This window comes from Barbatula barbatula, assembly GCF_947034865.1.
Source record: "Barbatula barbatula genome assembly, chromosome: 6".
NCBI lineage: Eukaryota > Metazoa > Chordata > Actinopteri > Cypriniformes > Nemacheilidae > Barbatula > Barbatula barbatula.
Genome location: NC_136765.1, coordinates 7,361,713 through 7,385,641, shown reverse-complemented (window position 1 = coordinate 7,385,641; position 23,929 = coordinate 7,361,713). Strand labels below are relative to the sequence as shown.

At 39.7% G+C, this 23,929-nt stretch overlaps 2 protein-coding genes across 2 annotated transcripts in view; one reads left to right on the top strand and one right to left on the bottom strand.

Moving 5' to 3' along the window:
• Positions 1-16,655, top strand: part of alk (ALK receptor tyrosine kinase) — a gene marked incomplete at its 5' end in the record, with an annotated part of 278,465 nt that extends 261,810 nt beyond the window's left edge. The window contains 10 exons of the mRNA XM_079458537.1: positions 3,533-3,719; positions 5,226-5,316; positions 5,641-5,705; positions 5,815-5,944; positions 6,225-6,322; positions 8,200-8,292; positions 14,347-14,448; positions 14,654-14,788; positions 15,081-15,171; positions 15,402-16,655. Coding sequence (XP_079314663.1) covers positions 3,533-3,719; positions 5,226-5,316; positions 5,641-5,705; positions 5,815-5,944; positions 6,225-6,322; positions 8,200-8,292; positions 14,347-14,448; positions 14,654-14,788; positions 15,081-15,171; positions 15,402-16,358 — 1,949 coding nt within the window. The 3' untranslated portion in view covers positions 16,359-16,655. The remainder of the gene's footprint in view (positions 1-3,532; positions 3,720-5,225; positions 5,317-5,640; positions 5,706-5,814; positions 5,945-6,224; positions 6,323-8,199; positions 8,293-14,346; positions 14,449-14,653; positions 14,789-15,080; positions 15,172-15,401) is intronic.
• A 5,052-nt stretch (positions 16,656-21,707) lies between these two features.
• Positions 21,708-23,929, bottom strand: part of LOC306895158 (CAP-Gly domain-containing linker protein 4) — a 38,213-nt gene continuing 35,991 nt past the window's right edge. The window contains exon 15 of the mRNA XM_079458183.1: positions 21,708-23,788. Within this exon, the coding sequence (XP_079314309.1) occupies positions 23,395-23,788 (394 nt within the window). The 3' untranslated portion in view covers positions 21,708-23,394. The remainder of the gene's footprint in view (positions 23,789-23,929) is intronic.

Here is a 23,929-nt window from a genome sequence, read left to right as displayed (position 1 = left end):
AAATGTCCCAACTGGGTTTGCAAGTAGTTTACATTTAATCATTTAGCAGACGCTTTTATCCAAAGCGACTTACAGATGAGGAAACATTGGAAGCAATTATAACAACATAGGCCACAAAATACATAAGTGCATCAAACAAGTCCATTAAAGCCTAGCACAGTATAAAAAGCTAAGAATAGTGAGGTTATTACTTTTGTTTTTTGTTTTTTTGTTTTTTATAAAGAAGGAAAGGGAAGAGAATTAGGAAAAATCAATCAGCGACGTGTTGACGGAAGAGATGTGTTTTTAGGCTTTTTTAAAGATGGCAACCGAGTCTGCTGATCTTGTAGCAGTTGGTAGATCATTCCACCAATGTGGAACAGATCCAGAGAAGGTACGGGAGAGTGACTTTTTTCCTTTTTGGGATGGTACCACTAGTCGTTGTTCCTTTGCAGACCGCAGTGATCTGGCAGGAACGTAGATCTGCATTAGCGAGTGGAGATACGATGGTGCAGATCCGGTGTTGGTCTTGTAGGCCAGGAGCAAAGCTTTGAACTTTATGCAGGCGGCAACAGGGAGCCAGTGTAACCTGATGAAGAGCAGAGTTACATGCGCTCTCTTCGGTTCATTGAAGACCACTCTTGCCGCCGCATTCTGGATCATCTGGAGAGGTTTGATTGTGCAAGCAGGAAGTCCAGCCAGAAGCGCATTGCAATAATCCAGTTTGGACAGGACAAGAGCCTGGACTAGGACTTGCGTAGAGTGCTCCGATAGGAAAGGTCTAATTTTCCTAATGTTGTAGAGGATGAATCTACAGGACCGGGTGGTGCTGGCAACATGACTTGTGAGGTTAAGCCAATCTTCGATTACCACTCCCAGGTTTCTGGCTGTGCTGGACGGTGTAATCGTTGATGAGCCTAGTTGAATGGCAAGGTTGTGGTGAATCTTTGGGTTGGCCGGGATCACAAGCAGTTCCGTTTTTGCAAGGTTTAGCTGCAGGTGATTATCCTTCATCCAAAGCGAGATGTCACTCAGGCATGCCGCGATGCGAGCAGCGACCGTCGGATCGTCCGGTTGAAATGACAAGTAGAGTTGTGTGTCGTCGGCATAGCAGTGATAGGAGAAGCCATGCTTCTGAATGACCGAGCCGAGGGATGTCATGTAAATGGAGAAGAGTAGCGGTCCAAGCACTGAGCCCTGTGGCACCCCCGTGTTGAGCTGTTGGGACGCGGAGACATCATCTCTCCAGGATACTCTGAATGACCTACCCGAGAGGTAGGACTGAAACCATTGCAACGCCATTCCAGAGACACCCATAGCACAGAGAGAAGCCAGGAGGATGTGTTGATTGACAGTGTCAAAGGCAGCAGACAGATCCAGTAGGATGAGCACAGATGAAATGGATGATGCTTTTGCCAGTCTCAGGGCTTCGATGACTGAGAGCAGTGCAGTCTCTGTGGAATGACCAGTCTTGAACCCAGACTGATTGCTGTCCAGGAGGTTGTTTTGCATGAGAAAGGAGGAGAGCTGATTGAACACAACTCGCTCCAGGGCTTTGGCGATGAAGGGAAGAAGGGAGACAGGCCTGTAGTTTTCTAGCAGTGTAGGGTCCAGGGTGGGTTTCTTTAGAAGCGGTGTGATGCGGGCCTCTTTGAACGCTGTGGGAAATGTCCCAGTGGTGAGCGAAGAGTTGATGATGTGGGTCAGAGCAGGCACAACCGTTGGAGAGATGGCCAGGAGGAGATGGGTGGGGATGGGATCCAGTGGGCAGGTGGTAGGGTGGTTGGAGCCAATGACCTTTGAGACATCAGCTTCAGACAGAGTAGAAAAGGCGGGGAGCACACACGTGTCAGGGATGAAGGCGGGTTCGACAGATGGTGGCGTAGAGAACTGGCTGCTGATGGCAGTAGTTTTCTTTACGAAGAACGATGCAAAATCAGCAGCTGTTAACTCCGATGAAGGTGCGGGAGCAGGCGGACATAGGAGAGCAGAGAAGGTTTTGACGAGCGTTCGAGAGTCCGGAGAGTTGCACATCCTCGAGTGGTAGTAATCTGTTTTTGCAGAGGTGACATCTACAGAGAAAGAAGAGAGAAGAGATTGGTAGAGAGAGAGGTCTGCAGGGTCTTTTGAGTTGCGCCATTTTCTCTCAGCTGACCGGAGGCTGGCGCGATGCTCACGCAGTACATCCGATAACCAGGGAGCCGACGGGGATGGACGGGCTGGTCCAGATGCAAGAGGGCATAGGTTGTCCAAGCAGGATGAAAGCGTGGAACACAGAGTGTCTGTGGCATTGTCTGTATTCAAAAGAGAGAGCTCATCAGAGGGGGGGAGTGCAGAGAAGACAGCAGAGGAAAAACAGGAGGGAGGGAGAGACCGCAGGTTGCGCCGGAAGGTGACCATCGGTAAGACATCTGCGATATCCGGAGCAGTGAGGTCGAGGTCGAGGGTGACGAAGAAGTGATCAGACGTGTGCAGCGGGGTGACCTGAGAGTGATGAGTGGAGCAGTACCTTGTGAAGATCAGATCTAGACTTGTTAGGTTTCCAGACTTGTGGGTTGCTGATGTGGAAACCTGCTCGAGGAGAAATGATGCGGTTAGGTTGACGAAGTCAGCATCCAATAAAAACTGAGCCCTGTGGCACCCCCGTGTTCAGCTGTTGGGACGCGGAGACCTCATCTCTCCAGGATACTCTGAATGACCTACCCGAGAGGTAGGACGCAAACCATTGCAACGCCATTCCAGAGACACCCATAGCACTGAGAGAAGCCAGGAGGATGTGATGATTGACAGTGTCAAAGGCAGCAGACAGATCCAGTAGGATGAGCACAGATGACATGGATGATGCTTTTGCCAGTCTCTGGGCTTCGATGACTGAGAGCAGTGCAGTCTCTGTGGAATGAATGGTCTTGAACCCAGACTGATTGCTGTCTAGGAGGTTGTTTTGCATGAGAAAGGAGGGGAGCTGGTTGAACACAACTCGCTCCAGAAACAAAAAACAAAAAAAGGTACAAAAGAAGTGCAATCCTCAAGTGCCCTGTCGGTGTCCCGGGCTCGGTGGAGTCGCGCGCAGGTAGAGTCGATGTCTTTACTCGCTTCGGTCTTCACGCGATGAGGGCTGCACGCGACCGCTGCCGCACTGGGTAGACGCTTTTTAAATACGCGTCTAATTACTTAAATTCAACAGGCCCCGCCCTCAGATGACACGCGCACACAAAACAAACAAATTAAACTAGCCCAAGAACGAACGAAGGAACGATACTACACGTGGTTTCACCACGTGACAGAGCGGAAGTAAATACAAAGCGATTTCTCAGTTTAACACAGTACTAAAACTCAACAAGACACAATTTAAATACACTTACACAGTTCTGTACGCTTCTGCTGCTAAATTGCTTCTCCTCCTATGGTTTATACCATATGAAATGTGATTGCCATTTTGCTACCTTGTTACTCCAACACTGAAAATTCAACTATAGAAATGCCACCAATCTCATAATGGCAACACCATTGTAGCTAACTGGAAAAAATTCTTGCTGTGCTGATTATCTTTCAGTGTACCGGCGTAAACATACTGAGCTACAGTCTATCCAGCTGGAGCTACAAAGTCCTGACTGTAAACTCAGCAAACTACGGGCTTCCACCATTATGACCGACTACAATCCCAATTACTGCTTTGGCGGAAAGACTGCATCCGTCAATGATCTTAAGGAGGTTCCGCGGCGCAACATATCTCTGACAAGGTTAGTTGCCAGTGCCAACTCCGTACGGTTCAGTAAGTCAACAGCAGGCCCCCCATGGGTTTTTGGGGATCCAGGCTGAATCATATATCATCAAACCATCCACAGAGCCTCAAAATTGTGGTTTATTGTCAAGGGAAAGGACTGAAAGCAAACATGGTGTATATGGGGTAGTTAACAAGATAAGAAATTCGTTCAAATCAAGACTTATATGTTTTTATATGGGAATAAAAGGGAAATGTGCTGAATGTGTATTGCTCTGCGATTTGAGATATTTAGTTTTACTACAGATAAAATGTGTAGTGTCTTAATATAAATTGCCTGTAAAATAATTATTACGATTAAAATGACTGGCCTATAATGTTATAAAATTTGATCAAATATGCATGTTTACAGTCAAACTTCAACATTTCTCACATAATCACAGTTTATTTGCTATAGTTTAGAAAATGGAAATAAAATATGACAAGAACTCAGAGTTAAACTGTATCAGAATAAATTCATCTTAACTTTGACAGAAAGATATGTAATGGTTGAAAAAGCTGTTGAATTCAAGGACCCTTTGCAAAGGCCGCCCCCTTTTGCTATATCCAAAATCAGCCAAAGTGCTCCCACTGGACCAAAGTAAAACGACATGTTCTTTCAACCAAAAGAAATAAGAAAGTCTGCAATATAAATTTGAAGTATTTATTCAGGACTCGGAATGGAGTAAACAAAATAAAGATCGTAGCTCTAACCTAACTTACTGTGCTTACTGTAACAATATAACGTCTGGATAGCGCCATTGGTTTCTAACGCGATTAGGCCACGGATTATGACAGGAAAGATCAAATTTTACCTCGGATACAATTCTGGCAGTGTTGCTGAGATGCAGTCCTTATCATATGACAGTCTATGAGGTAAAACTCTGAACAAGTCTTCTTGTATGAGTCTGTTTTAAAGCAGTCTTTATTGTTGTACATAATGACAACTAAGATTGCACAGTTACAGTACATGACTTTTAGCTGGGATCATGTTCGTACAGTGTGATGGTCTGCAACAATCGCACAGGACTTTTTAAAAGTGCATAATGCGCTCCATAGTTTGATTGTCGGACTAAATTGCGAAAAGCAACAGGGGCCCATAATATCGGCCTCATGACTGGTCCGGTCGCTTGTCAATCAAACTCCATGCGAAGGGTAAATTAGATAATACCAGTGTAGGCCAACAAATTACCAAACACTGCTTCATTTTGCTGTCGGTTGTGTAAAAAGGCCACATTAGCAATTAAATGAAAAAGTCAGGTCAAAGTGTCTGAATAATTTGGTCCCAAATTTGTATCAATTGTACTGGTAGTCAGTTTTACTTTATTTTTCATCCTCACTTGCATAAATCAACTACAGTGTCCTGCACCCACTAGTAAAAATGCATATCTGGTGTCTGAATAATTTGTGGTTTGACTTTATGTAAAAATGTAGACTATAAGACAAATTGATAAAAATATTTGTATGTACATGTATATTTTTGTAGAGGTTTAGGTCATGGTGCTTTTGGGGAGGTCTATGAAGGACTTGCTGTTGGGATACCAGGAGAGCCCAGCCCTATGCAGATGGCTGTCAAGGTAAGACCTGCATACAAACATGACAAATATTTCAAATTAAGACAATGTTTTAAATTTGGTGTGTGAATATTTTTTGCCGTATATTTAGCCGTTCATTGCTTGTGGCTTACCTAAATAAATAAAAGAACTTGCAGGCTAACTGCCAGTGCCAAAATCAAACTTATAGCATATGTTTTCCAGTACCGTAGTACTTGGGAACTTATTTAAGTCAGACCAAAGTTACAGCATCCATGCCATTAAATGAGCCTAAATATGCTTGTGTTTTGCATTGGGCCTTTACATGTTTTCAAAGCAGAGGTTAAAAGCTAATGATTCCGTTCTTAGACACTTCCCGAGGTGTGCTCTGAGCAGGATGAACTAGACTTTCTTATGGAAGCTCTTATAATCAGGTAAAAATAAATAAAAGCATTACAGTTGCTGATGCTTACATCAAAATGCTATGTATGGCCAGAAGGTCAAACTCACATCTGTTACTTAAAGGTTATCTCTCTCTTACAGCAAGTTTAGTCACCAGAACATTGTACGTTGTATTGGGGTGAGTCTGCAGGCACTGCCTCGCTTTATTCTGCTGGAACTGATGGCTGGAGGAGATCTCAAGAGCTTTCTGAGAGAAACGAGACCCAGACTAGTAAGAACATATTCTCTCGCACAATTCTACAGTCTTTTATAGCAGATTGCATGAATTCTCAACTGGATTTAAGATTGGAAAATGTTGTTGGCAAATGCTCTATGAAAACACAAAGTTGATTATTATTATTGGTTCATTTTCTCGACAGGGAAAAAAGGATTATTATTTGCTAAACGTGATTTATCAACATTTCAGATAACAATAGCACATGCTGTAAGTCAGGGCTATACACCATTATTTCCTGCTTTCTGACCTTGTGTAATGGTCTCATACTTCCCAGGAGCATCCTTCCAGTCTTACCATGGTGGACCTTCTCAACATAGCCAGAGACATAGCACGTGGCAGCCAGTACTTGGAAGAGAACCAGTTCATCCACAGGTATAATTACTGACACATCAATGCATTTTACAGCTCATTAACAGATGGATGGCTTCCTTTCTTCTGAAGTCAGCGTAAATTCAGTACTCATCAACCCTCTCTTCCCTGCTATGGGAGTTCTCCTTTCTTTTGACACTCCCATCTAGAATGACATGAAAAATTAGTCCACTTAGAGCTCATTTATGCTATATACACAGTCTGGTCATCAATCCAGCTGTAGAACAGGCACACTGAGACATGTACCCATCTGTGGTTTAATTTGGAAGTTTCTCTAACAGTTTTTTGCAGGGACCTTATGTACAGCTTTGGCTTTTGGTAAGAAAAGTTTCTTTAAGGTCAGTTTGCCCTTTCGCTGCAGGACTTTAACTTGGAACCAAGACATGAATGATGTTTGCAGAATTGCACATTTGACTGTCACCATGGCTGCATGATCTGCCTCATAACTAATTAACTTATTCTCATTCTCAGATTCACGTATGAACTGTATCATTCTATAACCGCCAATAGGATTTTAGAAGATGATTTCAGCCAGTTTTGTATGCACTACACATCAGACAGTCTGTAAAAAAGATTATGGATTGTCCATAGCTGTATTGGGCCCGACTAATGTGTTTGATACCCTTTCACAATTTTACGTTAAATGGGTTTAAATTGTCACAATGCACAAGCTGATTCATCTTCAGTTAAATCATGTTTCTAAATTTAGTGAAGTAAATGCAAACGTAAAATGTTTTAGTTTCATTGTGTCTAATAATCGACTGTGTCCCTCGCGGCATCCTGTGGAGGGTGCTTCGGGAGTATGGGGTCTGTGGTCCTTTGCTAAGGGCTGTCAGGTCCCTGTACGACCGAAGCAGGAGCTTGGTTCGCATTGCCGGCAGTAAGTCGGACCTGTTCCCAGTGCATGTCGGACTCCGGCAGGGCTGCCCTTTGTCACCGGTTCTGTTCGTAATTTTTATGGACAGAATTTCTAGGCGCAGCCAGGGGCCGGAGGGTGTCAGGTTTGGGGACCACACGATCTCGTCTCTGCTATTTGCGGATGATGTCGTCGTGTTGGCCCCTTCAAACCAGGACCTTCAGCATGCACTGAGACGGTTTACAGCAGAGTGTGAAGCGGCTGGAATGAAAATCAGTACCTCCAAATCCGAGGCCATGGTCCTCAGTCGGAAAAGGGTGGCTTGCCCACTTCAGGTTGGTGGAGAGTTCCTTCCTCAAGTGGAGGAGTTTAAGTATCTCGGGGTCTTGTTCACGAGTGAGGGGAGGAGGGAACGGGAGATTGACAGACGGATCGGTGCAGCTTCTGCAGTAATGCGGTCGATGTACCGGTCCGTCGTGGTGAAGAAAGAGCTGAGCCGCAAGGCGAAGCTCTCAATTTACCGGTCAATCTACGTTCCTACTCTCACCTATGGTCATGAGCTTTGGGTCATGACCGAAAGGACAAGATCCCGGATACAGGCGGCTGAAATGAGCTTCCTCCGCAGGGTGGCTGGGCGATCCCTTAGAGATAGGGTGAGAAGCTCGGTCACCCGCGAGGAGCTCGGAGTAGAGCCGCTGCTCCTCCACATCGAGAGGGGTCAGCTGAGGTGGCTTGGGCATCTGTTACGGATGCCAACTGGACGCCTTCCCCGGAAGGTGTTCAGGGCCCGTCCGACCGGGAGGAGACCCCGGGGAAGACCTAGGACACGCTGGTGGGACTATGTCTCCCGGCTGGCCTGGGAACGCCTCGGTGTCCCCCCGGAAGAGCTGGAGGAAGTGTCTAGGGTGAGGGATCTCTGCTTAGACTGCTGCCCCCGCGACCCGGTCCCGGATAAGCGGAAGAAAATGGATGGATGGATGGATGGATGTGTCTAATAATATTTTGTTCTTGTTTTTATTCACAGGGATATTGCAGCCAGGAATTGTCTTCTGACCTGCAAAGGTCCAGGGAGGGTGGCTAAGATTGGGGACTTTGGGATGGCAAGAGACATCTACAGGTATGAAAATGTGCTTACTGCAAGCTTATCAATGTGTGTTTGTGCCAATTGACTCATATTTCACCTTAAAATTACCCTACCAGATGCAGAAGGAAAATATATTTATATTAATTTATTTATAATAAACATTCAAGCACCACCTCCTAGAAAGTAAAGATGTCATGCTCATATTAGAAAACATGACATCTATCTTTGCATCTATCTTAATGTTCAATTGGTCATAAAGTGGAAAAGGCTGCTTTGTGATTTTTCTTCACGACATTTTACGTGGGAAAAGGGAAGGCGTATCTCATCCTGAAACCCAATTACGAGCTTTTATTATCAATATATTTCTCATTTTAAATAAAAGTCAAGCCCCCAAATTGAATAGGCGTTCATTCAGAGTAGATTTACACTTCCTTATTATTTACGAGTTTCATCTAGAGTAATTCTGGTCTATAGTTTTCCCTGTGTCTTTCTCTTTCATAAATGACCATGGCTGTTTGGTGTAGTACCATTCCTCGCAATGTATGTACTGGATCTTGAGACCGTAAAAAGTGTTATGGGCAGAGGCGGACAGAGTACATAGCTTCATTACTTGAGTAAAAGTACAGACACCCCTTGCTAAATATTACGCAAGTACAAGTAAAAGTACTACAGTCAGATGTCTACTTAAGTAAAAGTACTGAAGTACTTGTTATTAAAAGTACTTGAGTAACAAGAGTACAAGAGTAAATTTTCTAAATATCGCATTACTACTGCCACGGTTCTTAAATTTATTTACAGAAAAATTTATTTACAGAAACGTTCTATTGAAAGTCAACTGAATAGAAATGCTATTCTGTATGACAAAATATTTTCTAACATGTTATAATTCATATTTATTTCTTCAAATATGCGCACCATTGAGAAGACGAGAATGAATGTTTTATGAGTGATGATTTCGATTTAAAATAACGAACGTTATAGATTAATTATTTTGCACTCCTGGCATAAATTAAGAAATTAATGTCACTGCAAACCAGTTTTTATTCATAAACAGTGGTCAAACATGGACTCAGTTCAACAAACACTATTGTAATCCTGTCTAGGCCAGCTGAACTGTTAAATGTACAGAAATGTAAGGAAGTTTATTTCAATGTACGTATCTTGACATGCTTCCGCAAATTGGAGGAGGAATTTTTGTAGGCAGTGATAAAATTCTGTTTGGTACAGAGCAAACACTTGAAGCGAAAAGTATCATTAACTTGTTCAGATAATTGAAATAGTCTGGCGAGGTGGGGCCACGGGTTGGCACATTCCCGGGATGGAGCTGCTGCGTCTTCATCCATGGTTAGGTCTCTTTTCCAAATCTGACCATGGAGTTGACTTTGGTGGAAAGCTGAAGGTGATTGCTGCTAGGCAGGGCCAGAAGGAATCTGCGGACATCTTTTGTTAATTCTGCGCCGAATTTTTTTCTTAATCTGCGGAATTCTGCGGAATAGTTTTAAATTGTTTGAAATGTGTTATAAGTTAAAAAATGTTTTTAAATAAATGTGTTAAAAGATTTGAGAGAATGGGCCTTTAAACTTTACAAAATAAAAGCATTTACAAATCAGCTGTCACAATTCCAATTAAACCTAAATAAAAACGTTATGAACATGTTTTATAAACACCATTATTGAATATAGACCTACTTGTTTATTTATAATATACATTTTACATGCAGAATGACATTTTTTTAATGATGATCATACATGTAAACTGTGTGCTCTTCACAGCTTAAACAATCTCAGTCGTGTTTTTGACTACCTTAATGGATCTTTCAGTGATACTGTTTCAGCACATGAGATGAAGAAGAAAGGAATTAATGTGGAAAAAAACATAAGCGCTTTAAAAAACTTGTTCGCTCATTGCATTGTTGTCTGTGAGTTTGCTGTGTCTGATTACGCAGCACTTCTTAAACCCAAGTATAATGTGTAGGCTAAGCTTGCTTTTATCAACAAAAACTTGTGATGCAATACGAACACGACAACCATATCGTGTGGACATTTATATAGACAGGCTGCTCAATGAGTGGTTTTTACTTTGCGTGAGGTAAAATTTGCTTGTTCTGTAGCCTACTTTAGAAACGATTACGATCTATAAGATTCGCTTGAGAAGTAGACTGTGGATGTCTTCGATCATGCCATAAAATCGTCAGATTGCAACACTAAACAGCAGAGTACTTGATGCGTACTCAATCAAATACACGGTACTATTCCGTGGAAATATCCGCGGATACCCGCGGACTCCGTCTGGCCCTGCTGATAGGCTGTCCTAATCAGTGGCGCCTAATCACGTTTGAGAGGGAAACTAAATATTGAGGGTTTTTAGAAGAAACGGGTACCTACGGTTATGGATAGAAATGTAGCGGAGTAAAGAGTACAATATTTGCCTCTCAAATCTACTTGAGTAAAGTCATGAGTACTCCCCAAAACTTATACTTGAGTAAAGTAGAGATCCCTCAAAATTTTAATTAAGTAGCCTACTGTACTCAAGTAAATGTACTCCGTTACTGTCCGGCTCTGGTTATGGGTTTTAGTTTGACAGTTTTTGCCTATGTAAGTGGGTAGCGATATGCTTTCTAATCAATGCAGAACCAGTTCATGTTTGTATAACCTTTTTTGCATTTCTGTACAGATTTGTAGTCCATGTAATACTTTCTATTGTAATTTAAGAGATCCATTTCTTTGATTCTTTTAAAGTAAGAAGCAAGCTTAATTGTGCACTCCATTCGAACTCGAGAGCTTGCTGTCAATGAAAGAAATAAGACACACACCGAAAAAGAAGCAATTCTGAAATGTTATTATTATTTAAATTGTTGCTGGTTTTATAATTTGTGATCAGAATCTAACATTTGCAGTATAAAGAGACCTGCATCTTTCAATACAATATCAAAATATCCAAGGAAAACAAAACAAAAACGTAACTATATTATGATGTGGTTCATTTTGGCTAATTCGTACGATCTCATTTGTGCATTTTAGTACAATTTGATAGAGATAATTTATCCAAAAATTCTCCAAAAAAAGTAAGTCATACAGGTTTGAAATGACAAGATGATGATTAAATCATGACAGATTTTTGGGGGTAAATTACGACTTTAATATATTGATAAACAAACTCAATGAAATGATTAATAGACTAATAATGTATTTCCATTCTACAGTAATAATGATAAACACATTTATTCATTTTTAAGATCAAAACTGGATGGGTGTTGCTTACCTAAGCATGAAAAAAACACTATTATTATTTGCACTATGCATTGTAAAAATAGTGTTATATGTTCAATATAAACCACTAATGAAAGGATGGTGTGTTGCATATATGTATCTGAATGCTTTGGCAAGCTAGGTGGTGTTTCTAAAGCAACTAACAATCTTTCTGTCTTGAGAAGCTATATTTGTGGAGGCTGTTTTTGGTGCAATACACAACTTACCTAGTGTGAATCTTTCTATAACATTATTCCTTGCATGCAATGACAGCAGTCTGTCTGCTGTGAGGAAATGAAAGCTACAGAGATGCAAGGTTGACTGCCTTGCAGACGCTATAGGAATATGTGTCTGAAAATGGCTCACTTAGATGGCGAAAGAAAGGTATTATTAACCCGAGAAAGGCAAAACCTTGTTGTACTCCCTCGGGGCATTGGTGTAAAAGTGTGCTCTAATTGCTGATGTCGTTTTTTCTAGCATTTTACCGCTGAGCTTTGCAGACAGGAACTGAGTTCTGAGCTGCGGGGAAAATACAGTACTTTGATGTTTTCTTGAATATTTATATGCAAACGTTCTTCTTCTGAGAGACCACGATGTGTTTGAAATGTGAAATGACCATTGACTTCGGAATGAAGCCCATGAACATTACCGTATACAGCTTTCTAAAGGCCGACTGGTTGACTAGGTGTTCAGGCAAACCCAACGACAATTTATTTAAAGATGTAGATTGGCACATCTAGTGGTTTACTTTTGCCTTTGTCACTCTCGCATACACTTCACCAAACCCTTATAGATACTGCAGCTAGAACCAATGCAAGCCCGAGCATGCATGGCTGAAGACATTTTTTATTTATTTCACACACTCAGAAATTAACTTTGTGTTTTCACCATCACAAACCCGGTATCCCTTGCCTCATGTTTCTTCCTCCATTTTTATCGCATGTGGCAGCAAACCATCCCATCAGGGACCTGACAGCTTTTCTATGATCTTCTTGATTTCATTCTTCAAAGGGTTTCCGTGTTAGTTTCCCCTGAGTCCTGCCTTGTGGTATAAATTCGCACAAGAGAGACTGCTGAGAACATGATCTTGTAATGTTGGTATGTGAGATGCATTCTCTCGTGGCAGAGCAAACCTTGCTGCCGGTATCCCTGGCCGCACACTGGTTTAAATAAACCCAAAGCCAGATAAGACCAGCAGCATCAAGATTCTGTCAAAAGTGCAAATGCATTTGTTCGGGAGATAGTGGACAATATATCTTCTGCTTCAGTCTCTCATTTTGTTTTTGTGATAAATGCTCAGCATAATACGCTCCTGAGATTATTGCTTTACCAACCTGAAAAAAAAGGACACATTTGTTTCTGTATCCCTCTTGCTCTCTTTCACTTTTGCTGCTGTCATCAGAGGGTCAGATATTGGTTCTAAATTGTGATAAAATCAGCTCTGAATGAAGAAAACTGTCTCAGACACACAACAGCTATCTCTCCTCAGATAAGATGCACGGAAATGTTTCATATATGCAGGCTTCGGCATTCATGGCTTCACGGTATGTTATGAGAACATGAAAAGAAAATGTAAAGAAATGTAAATCTGGATACATTTTCACTTGTTAAGATTTTCTCATTCGCATGCATCCTGTAGCAGTAGACTTGCTTCATTACAGAGTGTCAAACAGAAACAGAAACAACCCATATCACATATGTATTTTTTTGTTATTATTATTTATTTGTTTATTAGATTGTTATGAAAATACATATTAACAGCTAAGTTTAAATCATGTTGTTCCAAGACCAACTGGATGTTGATCCAGAAACATGGATCCTGACATTGTGCCCAATTGTATCCTGACCATAAGGATATGATTGAATACCTAGATCTATAGAGCGGTTGTTCAGAGTCTGCAATGCATGGCTATTTACTTGGGTTCCATTGGACAGGAAAACAAATTTCTTGACTCATTTGAATAATCTTGGGTAATTTACTTAGCCTCTGCATATTCTGTGCCATGAGTAAAGCATGCAAATTAGGCAGCACTTGAGCAAATGAACTAGGTCAGTCACTTTCCATAAACTGTGGAGTGAACTTCCCCCTTGAACACTTTTAAAAGGGTTTTTGGTTTGGCAAAGCCGAAGTGGACATAAAGGTCATTTTAGTTCAATAATTTTGACTGACAAATCATAATGTTGCCTTTGCTATAAGTCAGCAGTTTAGCAATGTTTAACATTTAATTAAATGGATCTCAATGTTTGGGTGTATTAATGCTTTATTGAAATAAGCTGCAGTGATCGGATACTGAAGAATCTGTGGTTAAATCACTGTAATACATAGATTTTAGTAGCTTATTACTTCAAAAATATCTACAAGATAAACTTCGGTTCAATATAATAAATCAATTATTTAACCAAGTTAATTTTCTAACAATAGGACTTGGATCAATGTCAGTTTAGACTGGCTTTAGACTTGGCTCATCTATTCAGAATTCATGGTTCAGAGCTTCATTTCTTGTATGCTGCAGTTCAGGGCACGATTAAATGTGTTAATTTGAACATATTTACGTTATTTATTGCTTCATTTTAATTTCCCAGCACTATATTCAAGGGTTCTGAAAACAGGGGAAGAATTCTAGGAACCAACCCTCTTTTCATATATCCGCCTTTACTTTAGTCACATACTGACATTGACATACGTTTCTCTTTGTAGTTGTTCCCTTGCTCTTCTGCTTCTTTCGGTTTATCTGCAAATTGAGTTAATTATTCTCTCTTTTGTTCTGTCTACTCTGGGCATTTGTTACAATGCTTTATCTCAGTTTGTTTGTATATGGGCTTGTGTGCATTTTTACAGGGCCAGCTATTACAGGAAAGGAGGCCGCGCTATGCTGCCGGTCAAATGGATGCCCCCTGAGGCTTTTATGGAGGGAATCTTTACCTCAAAAACAGATACATGGTGAGTATTGTAAAGTAAAGGTATTTATTTTAATCTGATTTACAGTAAACATTTGTTCTGTCAGATGTTTTTTTAATCTGATTTACAGTATACATATGTTCTGTCATGTTATGACAACCCCTGCTATCTTTCATAATTTCATTCTTTTCTACTATGCTTTGATCTCTTTGTATCACTCTCTCTCTCTCTCGCTCTGCTTTTTTAGGTCATTTGGAGTTTTGCTTTGGGAAATCTTCTCGCTGGGCTACATGCCTTACCCGAGTCGCAGTAATCAGGAGGTGCTGGAGTTTGTGACTAATGGAGGCAGAATGGATCCACCCAAGAACTGCCCCGGGCCAGTGTAAGTGAGCTCTTATGCTCGAATGCATTTATGTATGATGTGCTCCACATAACAAGAAAAATAATATAATGTTTAATGATGGACCTTCTTAGAACTGTGTGATTTGTGTCTACTCAAAGAATAACAAGAAATAGGAGGAGCTTTGAATACATTTTGAAATTGTTATAATATTACAAATTTGAGGTAAATGTATTAAAGGCTTTTGTCTTTGAAATAAATGTGTGAGCATTCGACAATGAAAGCTAGTGATAATATTAATATTAATTATTATTATTTTTTGTTTATAAAATAGGTATCGGATAATGACACAAAGTTGGCAGCATCAACCAGAAGACAGACCAAACTTCTCAACTATTCTGGAGAGGATTGACTATTGTCTACAGGTACAACATCCTAAAGTTGTATGATTTTCCAAAAATACAGTATATTTCCATAGTATTCAGTTAACACTCCATGCCAAAATGCAACGCAACTTAATTTTCCATGTCCATTGTGAGTAATGAACAGGAAGCAAAATCTTCTTGTCCAATCAAATCCATAAATGTAACATGCCCCGTACTGAAAAGTTAGATTGTTTGTATAGCTAATGCTTTTTCAACCTCTCCACCCCAAGGATCCGGATGTGGTGAATGTGCCTTTGCCTGTTGAGTATGGCCCCATCCCCGAGGAAGAGGAGCGGGTACCCATGCGTCCCGAAGACCCCTCTGCCCCCTCCTTGCTAGTAAACCCCCAGGGTGCAGAGGATGCATCATCTGCTGCTGCCACCAACACCGAGCAGGCTAAAAGAGATGGAGAGCCCTTGCTTATGAGCAGCCAATCCTCTGATAACAAATGCCAACCTGTTCCCCCATCTCAACCTCACATTCATCACCACCCACATCCCCCAGTAACCTCTACCCCCATACCTGCTGCCAAACCTTCTTCTATAACTCCACAGTCTGCCCAGGATGGGGGCCATGTGAACCTAGCTTTCATGCAGGCCAACTCATCAGAAAAGGAGAGCCGTAATGGGAAGCCCACCAACCTGTGGAATCCCACTTATGGATCCTGGTTCCTCCAGCAGCAACAGAAGAGGCAGCAGGCTCAGGTGCAGAGGCAGACGAGTGGCCCACGGATCCCAGGTGAAGGTCAGGAACAAGCAGGCCGGACTGTGACAGTAGCGGAAGCCCTAAACCTGCAGCAACAGCACAAACAGCAACAGTACCAACAGCAACTCCAGCGTCAACATCAACAACAGCAGCTGCAGCAACAAGGCATTTGTCGGCCACTTTTATCCCCTCCCCCTGCCCCGGCACCATTACTGCTGGATTCAGCCACCCTAGCTCCAGTCCCCCTCTACAGACTTCGTCGCTTCCCTTGCGGCAACATCGGTTATGGCTACCAGGAGCAAGGCCTGCCCATGGAGCCCATCACAGGGCCCCAGCCACCTCCCCATTCTGGGCAGCAGAGGCCCATCTCTTTAGCTCGGGCTACTGGGCCTGAGGACAGCCGCCCACTTTTGGTTACCATGGGAACGGTACAGGACTCCAGACTTCCGAAAATGGAAGGGCACAATGCAACTGTGCTGTGACTGCACGCTCTCTCTCTCTCTCTGTCAGTGCCGACTCTGCGAAACACTGTGCTGTCCAGCTACATCCACCCTCTGTGCTTTTTTACATTGTGCTTTACCATGAAGACAGGACTGAATGAAAAGGTTATATACTGTAAGCTCAAAGAAACTACAATTCACGGTCACTGAAAAAGAATGATTGATAGTTGATAGAAATAAGACTACTGAAAGACAAAAAAACGGATTAAGGCATCACAAAGACTATATTATATGATATTTTTTCTAAATTGGGGAGAAAAAATAAAAACGGGTTTGTTGATGTTTGCTTGCCTGCTTGTTTATTTATTCATTTGTTAATTTATTATTTGTAGGTCATGTAAATTATTAATGGGTGTGCTTCAGAAAGCAAACTGCCCCATTTTTTATGTATCATTTTGGTCACTCTCAGACTTGGTTCGCTTTTAAACTGCCGCAGTTTTCATCTATCAAATATAATGAAAAAAAGAGTCTGTAATGGTTTGTGTGTGAGCAACGGACTGGTGTTTTAGTGAGTTGGTGGCTTTATTTGCAATGTGATAACCCACTGCCATGCTGTTAGAATAGAAACATGTAGCAACCGCTTCCCTTTCACAGGACTCTTCAATGCTCCTTTTACCACAGGTATGATGCACTGCCTTGACCTTCACATGAAAAACGTTGTAGACGGGTTTTATTTGTAAAATAGCAGGAAGAGCACAGAAATGCGTGAAAGGATAATAAGTGATTTATTTAATCTCAGTTTAGAAAGAAATTGATTTGTCAAATATAGGCTACAAAAACCATCCTAAACCAGGCTGGTAAAAGCTGATTTTGCAGCAAACTTTTGGTAGTCCGACCAGCATGACTTTTCTGGTGAAGCTTGTTGACCAAGAAACTCTTGATGATTCAGCTATTTGTCAGCAGAGAAATCTTTGTTGCTCTGTCATACTTGGTGTATTCACATCAGCTCAATCTTCAACTGATTTTGTTTTCATTTCCATAGCTGCACCAAGAATGATACTAGGATCCCATCTGCTATGACCTTTTGAAACAAAGTTGTTTGTCAGTGTCAATAAAGTGATACAGTTCCACACAACCATGTTTCATCATAGCTGGACACTTTGCTTCTTAGATTGAAGCATTGTGGAATGTTGATATGACTGATATGAAAGACTCTTGACTCTTGATGCTGTATGAACCTTTGACGTTGGCTGTGTAAGATGAAATTCCTGCATTTTACTTATAAGGTACAAGGTACTAATATTGTTTCCTGCTTGGCAATTGGCTTTAAAATTATGTTTTGTGTATATAAGGGCCTTACACCTGTTTGCTAAGAACATAATTAACTATCCATCTCTCTTTGTTACAGTTTTTTTTGTGTAGAGGAATTATTTAAAGCATTTTAAAAAGAGCATCAATTTCCTCATATATGTTTTGAAAGCCAATGTTAGACATACATATTTCTTCTAATTTCTCTCAAGCTGCTATATCAAACACATTTTTGTACCATTTTATTTACTATGAAAAAGAAATGCTGTACTTCATGAAAGAATATTTGTGGATTATTTTTCATTCACCAAGAAAGTCTAGTATTTTTGTCATTGGTGGTCTTATTGTAAAAAATATCCTAATTCATCCTTATCTTTCTTTGTCACCTGCGTAACAAGTTCTATATTGGTAATATCAAAGAATTATAAAAAAAGTATGTTTAAAATATTATTTTATACAGTATGTAACAATAGTCAAAACAACAAAATTGCAGAGGGTGGTTTTCTGTTTGCATTAATGTTTTTTCTGATGTCATAAATAGTACATTTATGTACGTTTTGATACAGCTGGTCTGAAGTTTGAAAACTGCCTGACATGGTTTTGGGAGAATAAAAAGTGAGTTGTGTTGTATGAAGATATGTTTTCCCTTTTTAATTCTTTTTTTCATTTTTCCTCTTTGCAATGACACAGTGACCACACTTGTAAAAAAGTTGTAATATCTTACTGTATCATGTATCTGTAATCTCTGTAAATTGACATTCAATGATGAGACCTGAGAAATTAATAAATTACTTATTTAATATCTTTGTCTTACCTAAACTTAAAATCCATGATGAAATTAATTAATGTAGAAACGTGTATACACAAAATGGTGCTATATAGCACTAAAAGTGGTTCTTGGCTCGTAATCATAGGAGATGCACTTTTAATGCTATATAGAACCACATGTTGGTCTTTCAGTGCATTCAAAAACAATACAGGTGCTTAACAGGTTCTTATTGCTGAAACTGTGCTATATAGCAACTCTGTCACACGAAAGAACCATTGAAGCATCAAGATATGGTGCTATATAGCACTAAAAGTGGTTCCCCTGTGATGACAAGCAAATTGACATTTTTAGTGCTATAGCACCATTCTTTTAGAGTGTAGTATTAACTTCTGTCAGAATATAGAGCAATACAAAATAAAATTGAGTAATAAATAAATAAATAGGTCAAATAGTACTTAATAATGTAGAGCTACACTGATTTGGGTACATGATTTTGGGACATACGGTATAACTGATATAGAAAAGTGGAAATTACATCACATTACATTATTTTTCTTAATGTGCTCTTATAATGTAAATAAAGGTCTTTGGACAAAAAAAGAGTTATAAGCAATACACCGCCTTGCATTTACATACAATAAGAGAATATTTTTTTATTGCAGTGATCAATATGTTTTAATATATTAAAACATGATGCTACTGTGAAGGGCATTTCTGGCATGCATCAAATACAGCGTAACCAAGGATATTACAGAATTCACTGAAATTGGATTATAAACTCTCCAACACATCATTAGGATGGTGTAAAGGGATAGCAATGTAAAACAATGTTAAAATGTCAAAGTTCTATAGAGAAAAAACACATTTGAGTTTTTGTATATTGCATAACTTCACATATAGTAAATGCAAAAGGACATATCCATTTTCTGACATTTCTGAATAATGAAAAGACAACTGTGTCAACTTTAAAACAATTCAAGAAATGAGCAAATGATAAAGAACCAACACTATGCCCATGGCTATATATGTTGAATGTAAGAGTTGGTGAAAGTAAGAGTTTTAAAGATGGTAACTGTGGGGCCTTTTTTTCTGAACAAAAAAAGAACACAATTTAATTTGCCAGGTGGCATAAAGATTGGACCGTGGAGCAACGGGAAAAGGTCATGTTGACTGTTAAGTCCAGATTTATCTTGTTCCAAAGCGATCGGCATGTCAGGGCCAGAGGAAAATGCCTGAAGCGGTGCTTAGTGCCCCACTACACAAGCCTCTGGAGACTATAATGAGTCAGATACAGGCCCAGCAAAAATACAAATGATGTCAGCTGACCCATCAATAGTTCCAAATGTTTCAGGGTCATAAAGGGTCAAATGGTGAACATTTTGAAAAAGCTTATTCTGATTCAGAAGTAAATGTATTTCCTCATGTATTCTATTTAGTGTCAAATCAACCAAATTTTGAATATTTCACTGGCTTAAATTTTCGATTTTATGTTTTTAACAGAAGCAAGACCAACATCAGTAGTCATGAAAGCCAAAATATCAAATGCTATAGTAACTAAGTAATTTGTAAAGGAGGGTAAATATGAAGATTTCACCTGAAATATGGAGACATATTGGAGGGGTGAAAGCCAGCATTCTAACCTTATTTTAACACAGAGATTGTTATATCTATTTGTAAAATCTGTGATCTTTCAAAAAAACTTTTTGTGTAATTTTTGACAAAATATGCATGCTTAACTCAAGAAATGTTCAATATCTTAATGCTCTTGTGCTCGACTCTTCTCTTGGGAACAACATTTTTAAGGTCCTATATGGTTTAGTCTCAGATAGAAATGGGGATCTAAATGTGACTATGAGAAATGTATTAAAAACAAAAAATAGTCATTTTGGTATATTCCTTATAAAAGGGAAATGTCTCCAGAACAAATAGACGAAAAAAATATACATTTAGATTCAACACTATCAAAACAACTGCATTAAACCGAATACTTTCAGTGCTTTTTTGGCACTGAGTTAATGTTAAAAAGAATCGGTTTGAGGCACAATAACTGGCTTTGAGTTGTTTATTTTAGGATTCTATATTTGTTTGAGTTTCAGTAAATTTGGGGGATGTTGTAAATTATGACCCGTACACTGATGATTTGATATTACCATTGAAACAAACCACATTATTTAACCCCTAAACATGCTCGAAAACTCATGAAAGTTTGCATATGTGTCAGAGCTGGCAAAGATTTTACGTAAATGTATTTACATTTGGCAGACTCTTTTATCCAAAGCGACTTACTTTGCATTATCCTATACATTTATACATAGGTATGTGTGATCCCCTGGGATCGAACCCACAACCTAGCATTGCTAAAGCTATGCTCTCACCACTGAGCTACAGGAAATATATGAAATGTATTCAATTTGAGCCGGGGACCTCTGGTTACTACAAATAGAAAACGATTAGTCTGTATTCCACAAGTGGCAGTTTTGTAAAGCCAAAAGCGCTGTGTCTAAAAAGAATGGCCTAAACTACTAAATATCACAGTAAGACTGCTCGAATAAATACTCGACAACAATTGAATAAAGAAAGGCAGCTTAATGTTAAACCTTATAATCTGATGGACTGCAGCAGCACATCATCCTCTCCTATATAGGGCCATAGCGGAAGCAGAACCAAAACTGAATAAATGAACACTGTCAAATCTTAACTTTTGATTTGACATGCAGATGGCAGGCTCCGAATAGCAGAAATATATTGATCCAGCCTGCCTCGGTCTCCGGAATAGGCTTCTCATAAATTACACCATTGAAAAACCACTTGAGCATGATCTGAATGTCCCAGCAAAGCTTTCCTGCTGTCCATGTGTCCATTTTCAAATAGACATTAATACAGCATGTTACCAAGTATGAATCCTTTCAAGCTGTTTGCACATATATGACAGCAATAGACTACACATTCTTCAGATATCAAGAGATTAGAAAGACATGGGGTGCTAATCTTAGTCTCATAAAGCAATTCCACATCATGTTAATCCATGAACGAACATGAAAATAAATAATAATGCCAAAAAAAACGAAATCTTAAACTTTTGTTCCCGGCTTTAAGTCAGGTTGTAGTGGCTTCAGTTGCTGTCCAATTAAATTAATAGGTGAAAGCAACCTCATGGTCTGGTTATGTCAATATGGCTTAACTTAATATCGCTTATTGCTCACTGAATTCTTTGTAAATCGCTTTGGGTAAAAGCATCTGCCAAATGACTAAATGAAAATGTTACGTTTAAAACATGGTGACTCATACGTTGACAACATACCCAGAAAACTCTAGAAGTTGTACACATCTCTTTAATGACATTAAATTAAAAACAAAAAAGTGACATTAATTTTAAAGAAAGTACAGATGCACTTTTAAAACAAAAACATTAAAAATAAAAACAAATGTAACTTATTCACATACATTTCATGATGACACAAATATAAATATATATGAATCTAAAATATTATAATTGTAATTTTATTTGAAAATTCTGACCAACACCCTACGTGCATAACATTTAATTGCTGCTAAAATATCACAAATCAAATTCAGACAAAATATACACCAAACACACTGCTACGCAGATAATGAACACACATTACAGAAGAAACCTCTGAAAACAGGCTAAAAGGTGCAATAAGACATCAGTTTCCATTGGAATTAGTCATGTTTTAAAACTTGTTTTATTCATTTACCCATCTGTATCTACTGTACCAAAATGTAAAGATTTCTTCCTATTCATTCCCTCACTAGTGCAAAGTGATATGACTGGATAACTATTAAGAGTAGAGACTTTAAGTTCGGGGGGTTGTTAAGACAAGTTAAAAGCCACTTTGAGTCTAAGAAAACACACACTTACAGTAGTTGCCAACATATTCATATTTTTTATATAAAAAAATGAAACCTGGACTATAAATTGTTGACAAAATAAAGCCTTTTAGAAAACGGCTTTAATGATGTGGGGGGAAAATAAGAATAAATTAAATAAACTTAAATGTAAATAATATAATGTTACAGTTCCCCTTTATTCCTAAATTTTATGAATAATAAGCAATTATTAGGAAAAACATTAGAGGAGACTTTTCTGATTACCATACTTAAAACCGTGATATCAATGTAAACAGATATGGAGAGTGCAAACTTCTCCCACATGTTTCTAAATTTATTTCAGGAATTGCAAAATGGATATTACTAATCATTGTATAACAATGATTCATTTTAACAAATGTTTGCCTCAGAAATTATGATCCGAGATGAACAGAACCAAATTGTCCAACACATCCATGCCTCTGATATTGGTTTAATCCAACAACTGTTGCAAATCTTCAAGTACTGATTTAGTCTGGATCTTTTGGGCAATGTATAACTTTACCTAATGGGTAACATTGTAGGCAAAATGAAAACCTACTGTAATTAACCCTATCAGAAGAAACGCTGTCGAACATCAAGTTTACATTCTCCAACTGTAATAACTGATTATGATAGTATTAAAGTGCTTATTTTTTTAATCATATCTGCTCCTGCACAGGAATGAATGATTGCAGTGCCATGTTATAAAGTTGGTTCTATTGACAGTTGAAACTCTGGTCTATTGTGGGAACTTTTCAAAGACATTAGGAAGGATTTGAGGAGCTGATAGCTTCACATTTCAAGGTTATTAAATCGTCTTCAAGACTGCTGCTATGTAAGCCATTCTCTTCCTTCTCATTTTTTTTATTAAAGTGCTCAGAGATTGCTGTTTACTTTACACCCCTTTGCATTTTCATGTCTAGATAAAGCAAAACCTTGTCAGCAAAAGAGATCTGATATAAACATTTGAGGATATTTCAGCTGTGAATGTCTGAGAAGTTTTCATAAAGGAGTTCAAGATAATAAGTGTCTTTAGATTGGACTGTAAAGTTCAAAGAAGTTCATAAAAACAAAATAAAGCCTAAAACAGATGGGTGGCGAGGTGATTCTGGTGTGTGTGTGAGGGTCTCAGCAGCATTCATCCACCAGCTTGGCTCCACTGATACCGCGGTACGTGACCCTACTGGGCCGGACCAGAACCCCATGGCCAGGCCGGCAACTGAAGTAGCGTCGACTGCCCACACAACCATCATTTCTTCCTTTCGGACTGCGCAGCTCAAGACCCAGCCAGAGGCCGGGGGCAAAGTCTGCTGTGCCAATGTAGCGGATGATGCCCATCTCATTGGCACTTATAAGCAAGACCTGCATACCCAGGTGGAGTTTCACAGTGCTATCCGAGCCAGAGGAACTAGTTGTGCCACCCACTCTGTTGGGCCCTGGCCCAATGCTACTGTTTGCCTTTAAAGCCCCCCATCCTACACTTAATGCGCTCCAACGTCGTCGCAGGTTACTGGAACGGTTCCTGAGGAACACGCCAAGTGAGAAAAGAACAGAAGACAAAAGAGATTTTGAGAATGAGGAAACGAGGGAGTACAAAATAAGTGATAAGTCATTTAGGATATTTGCCACTTGTATTAAAATATACAAAATGGAAACGAAAGGA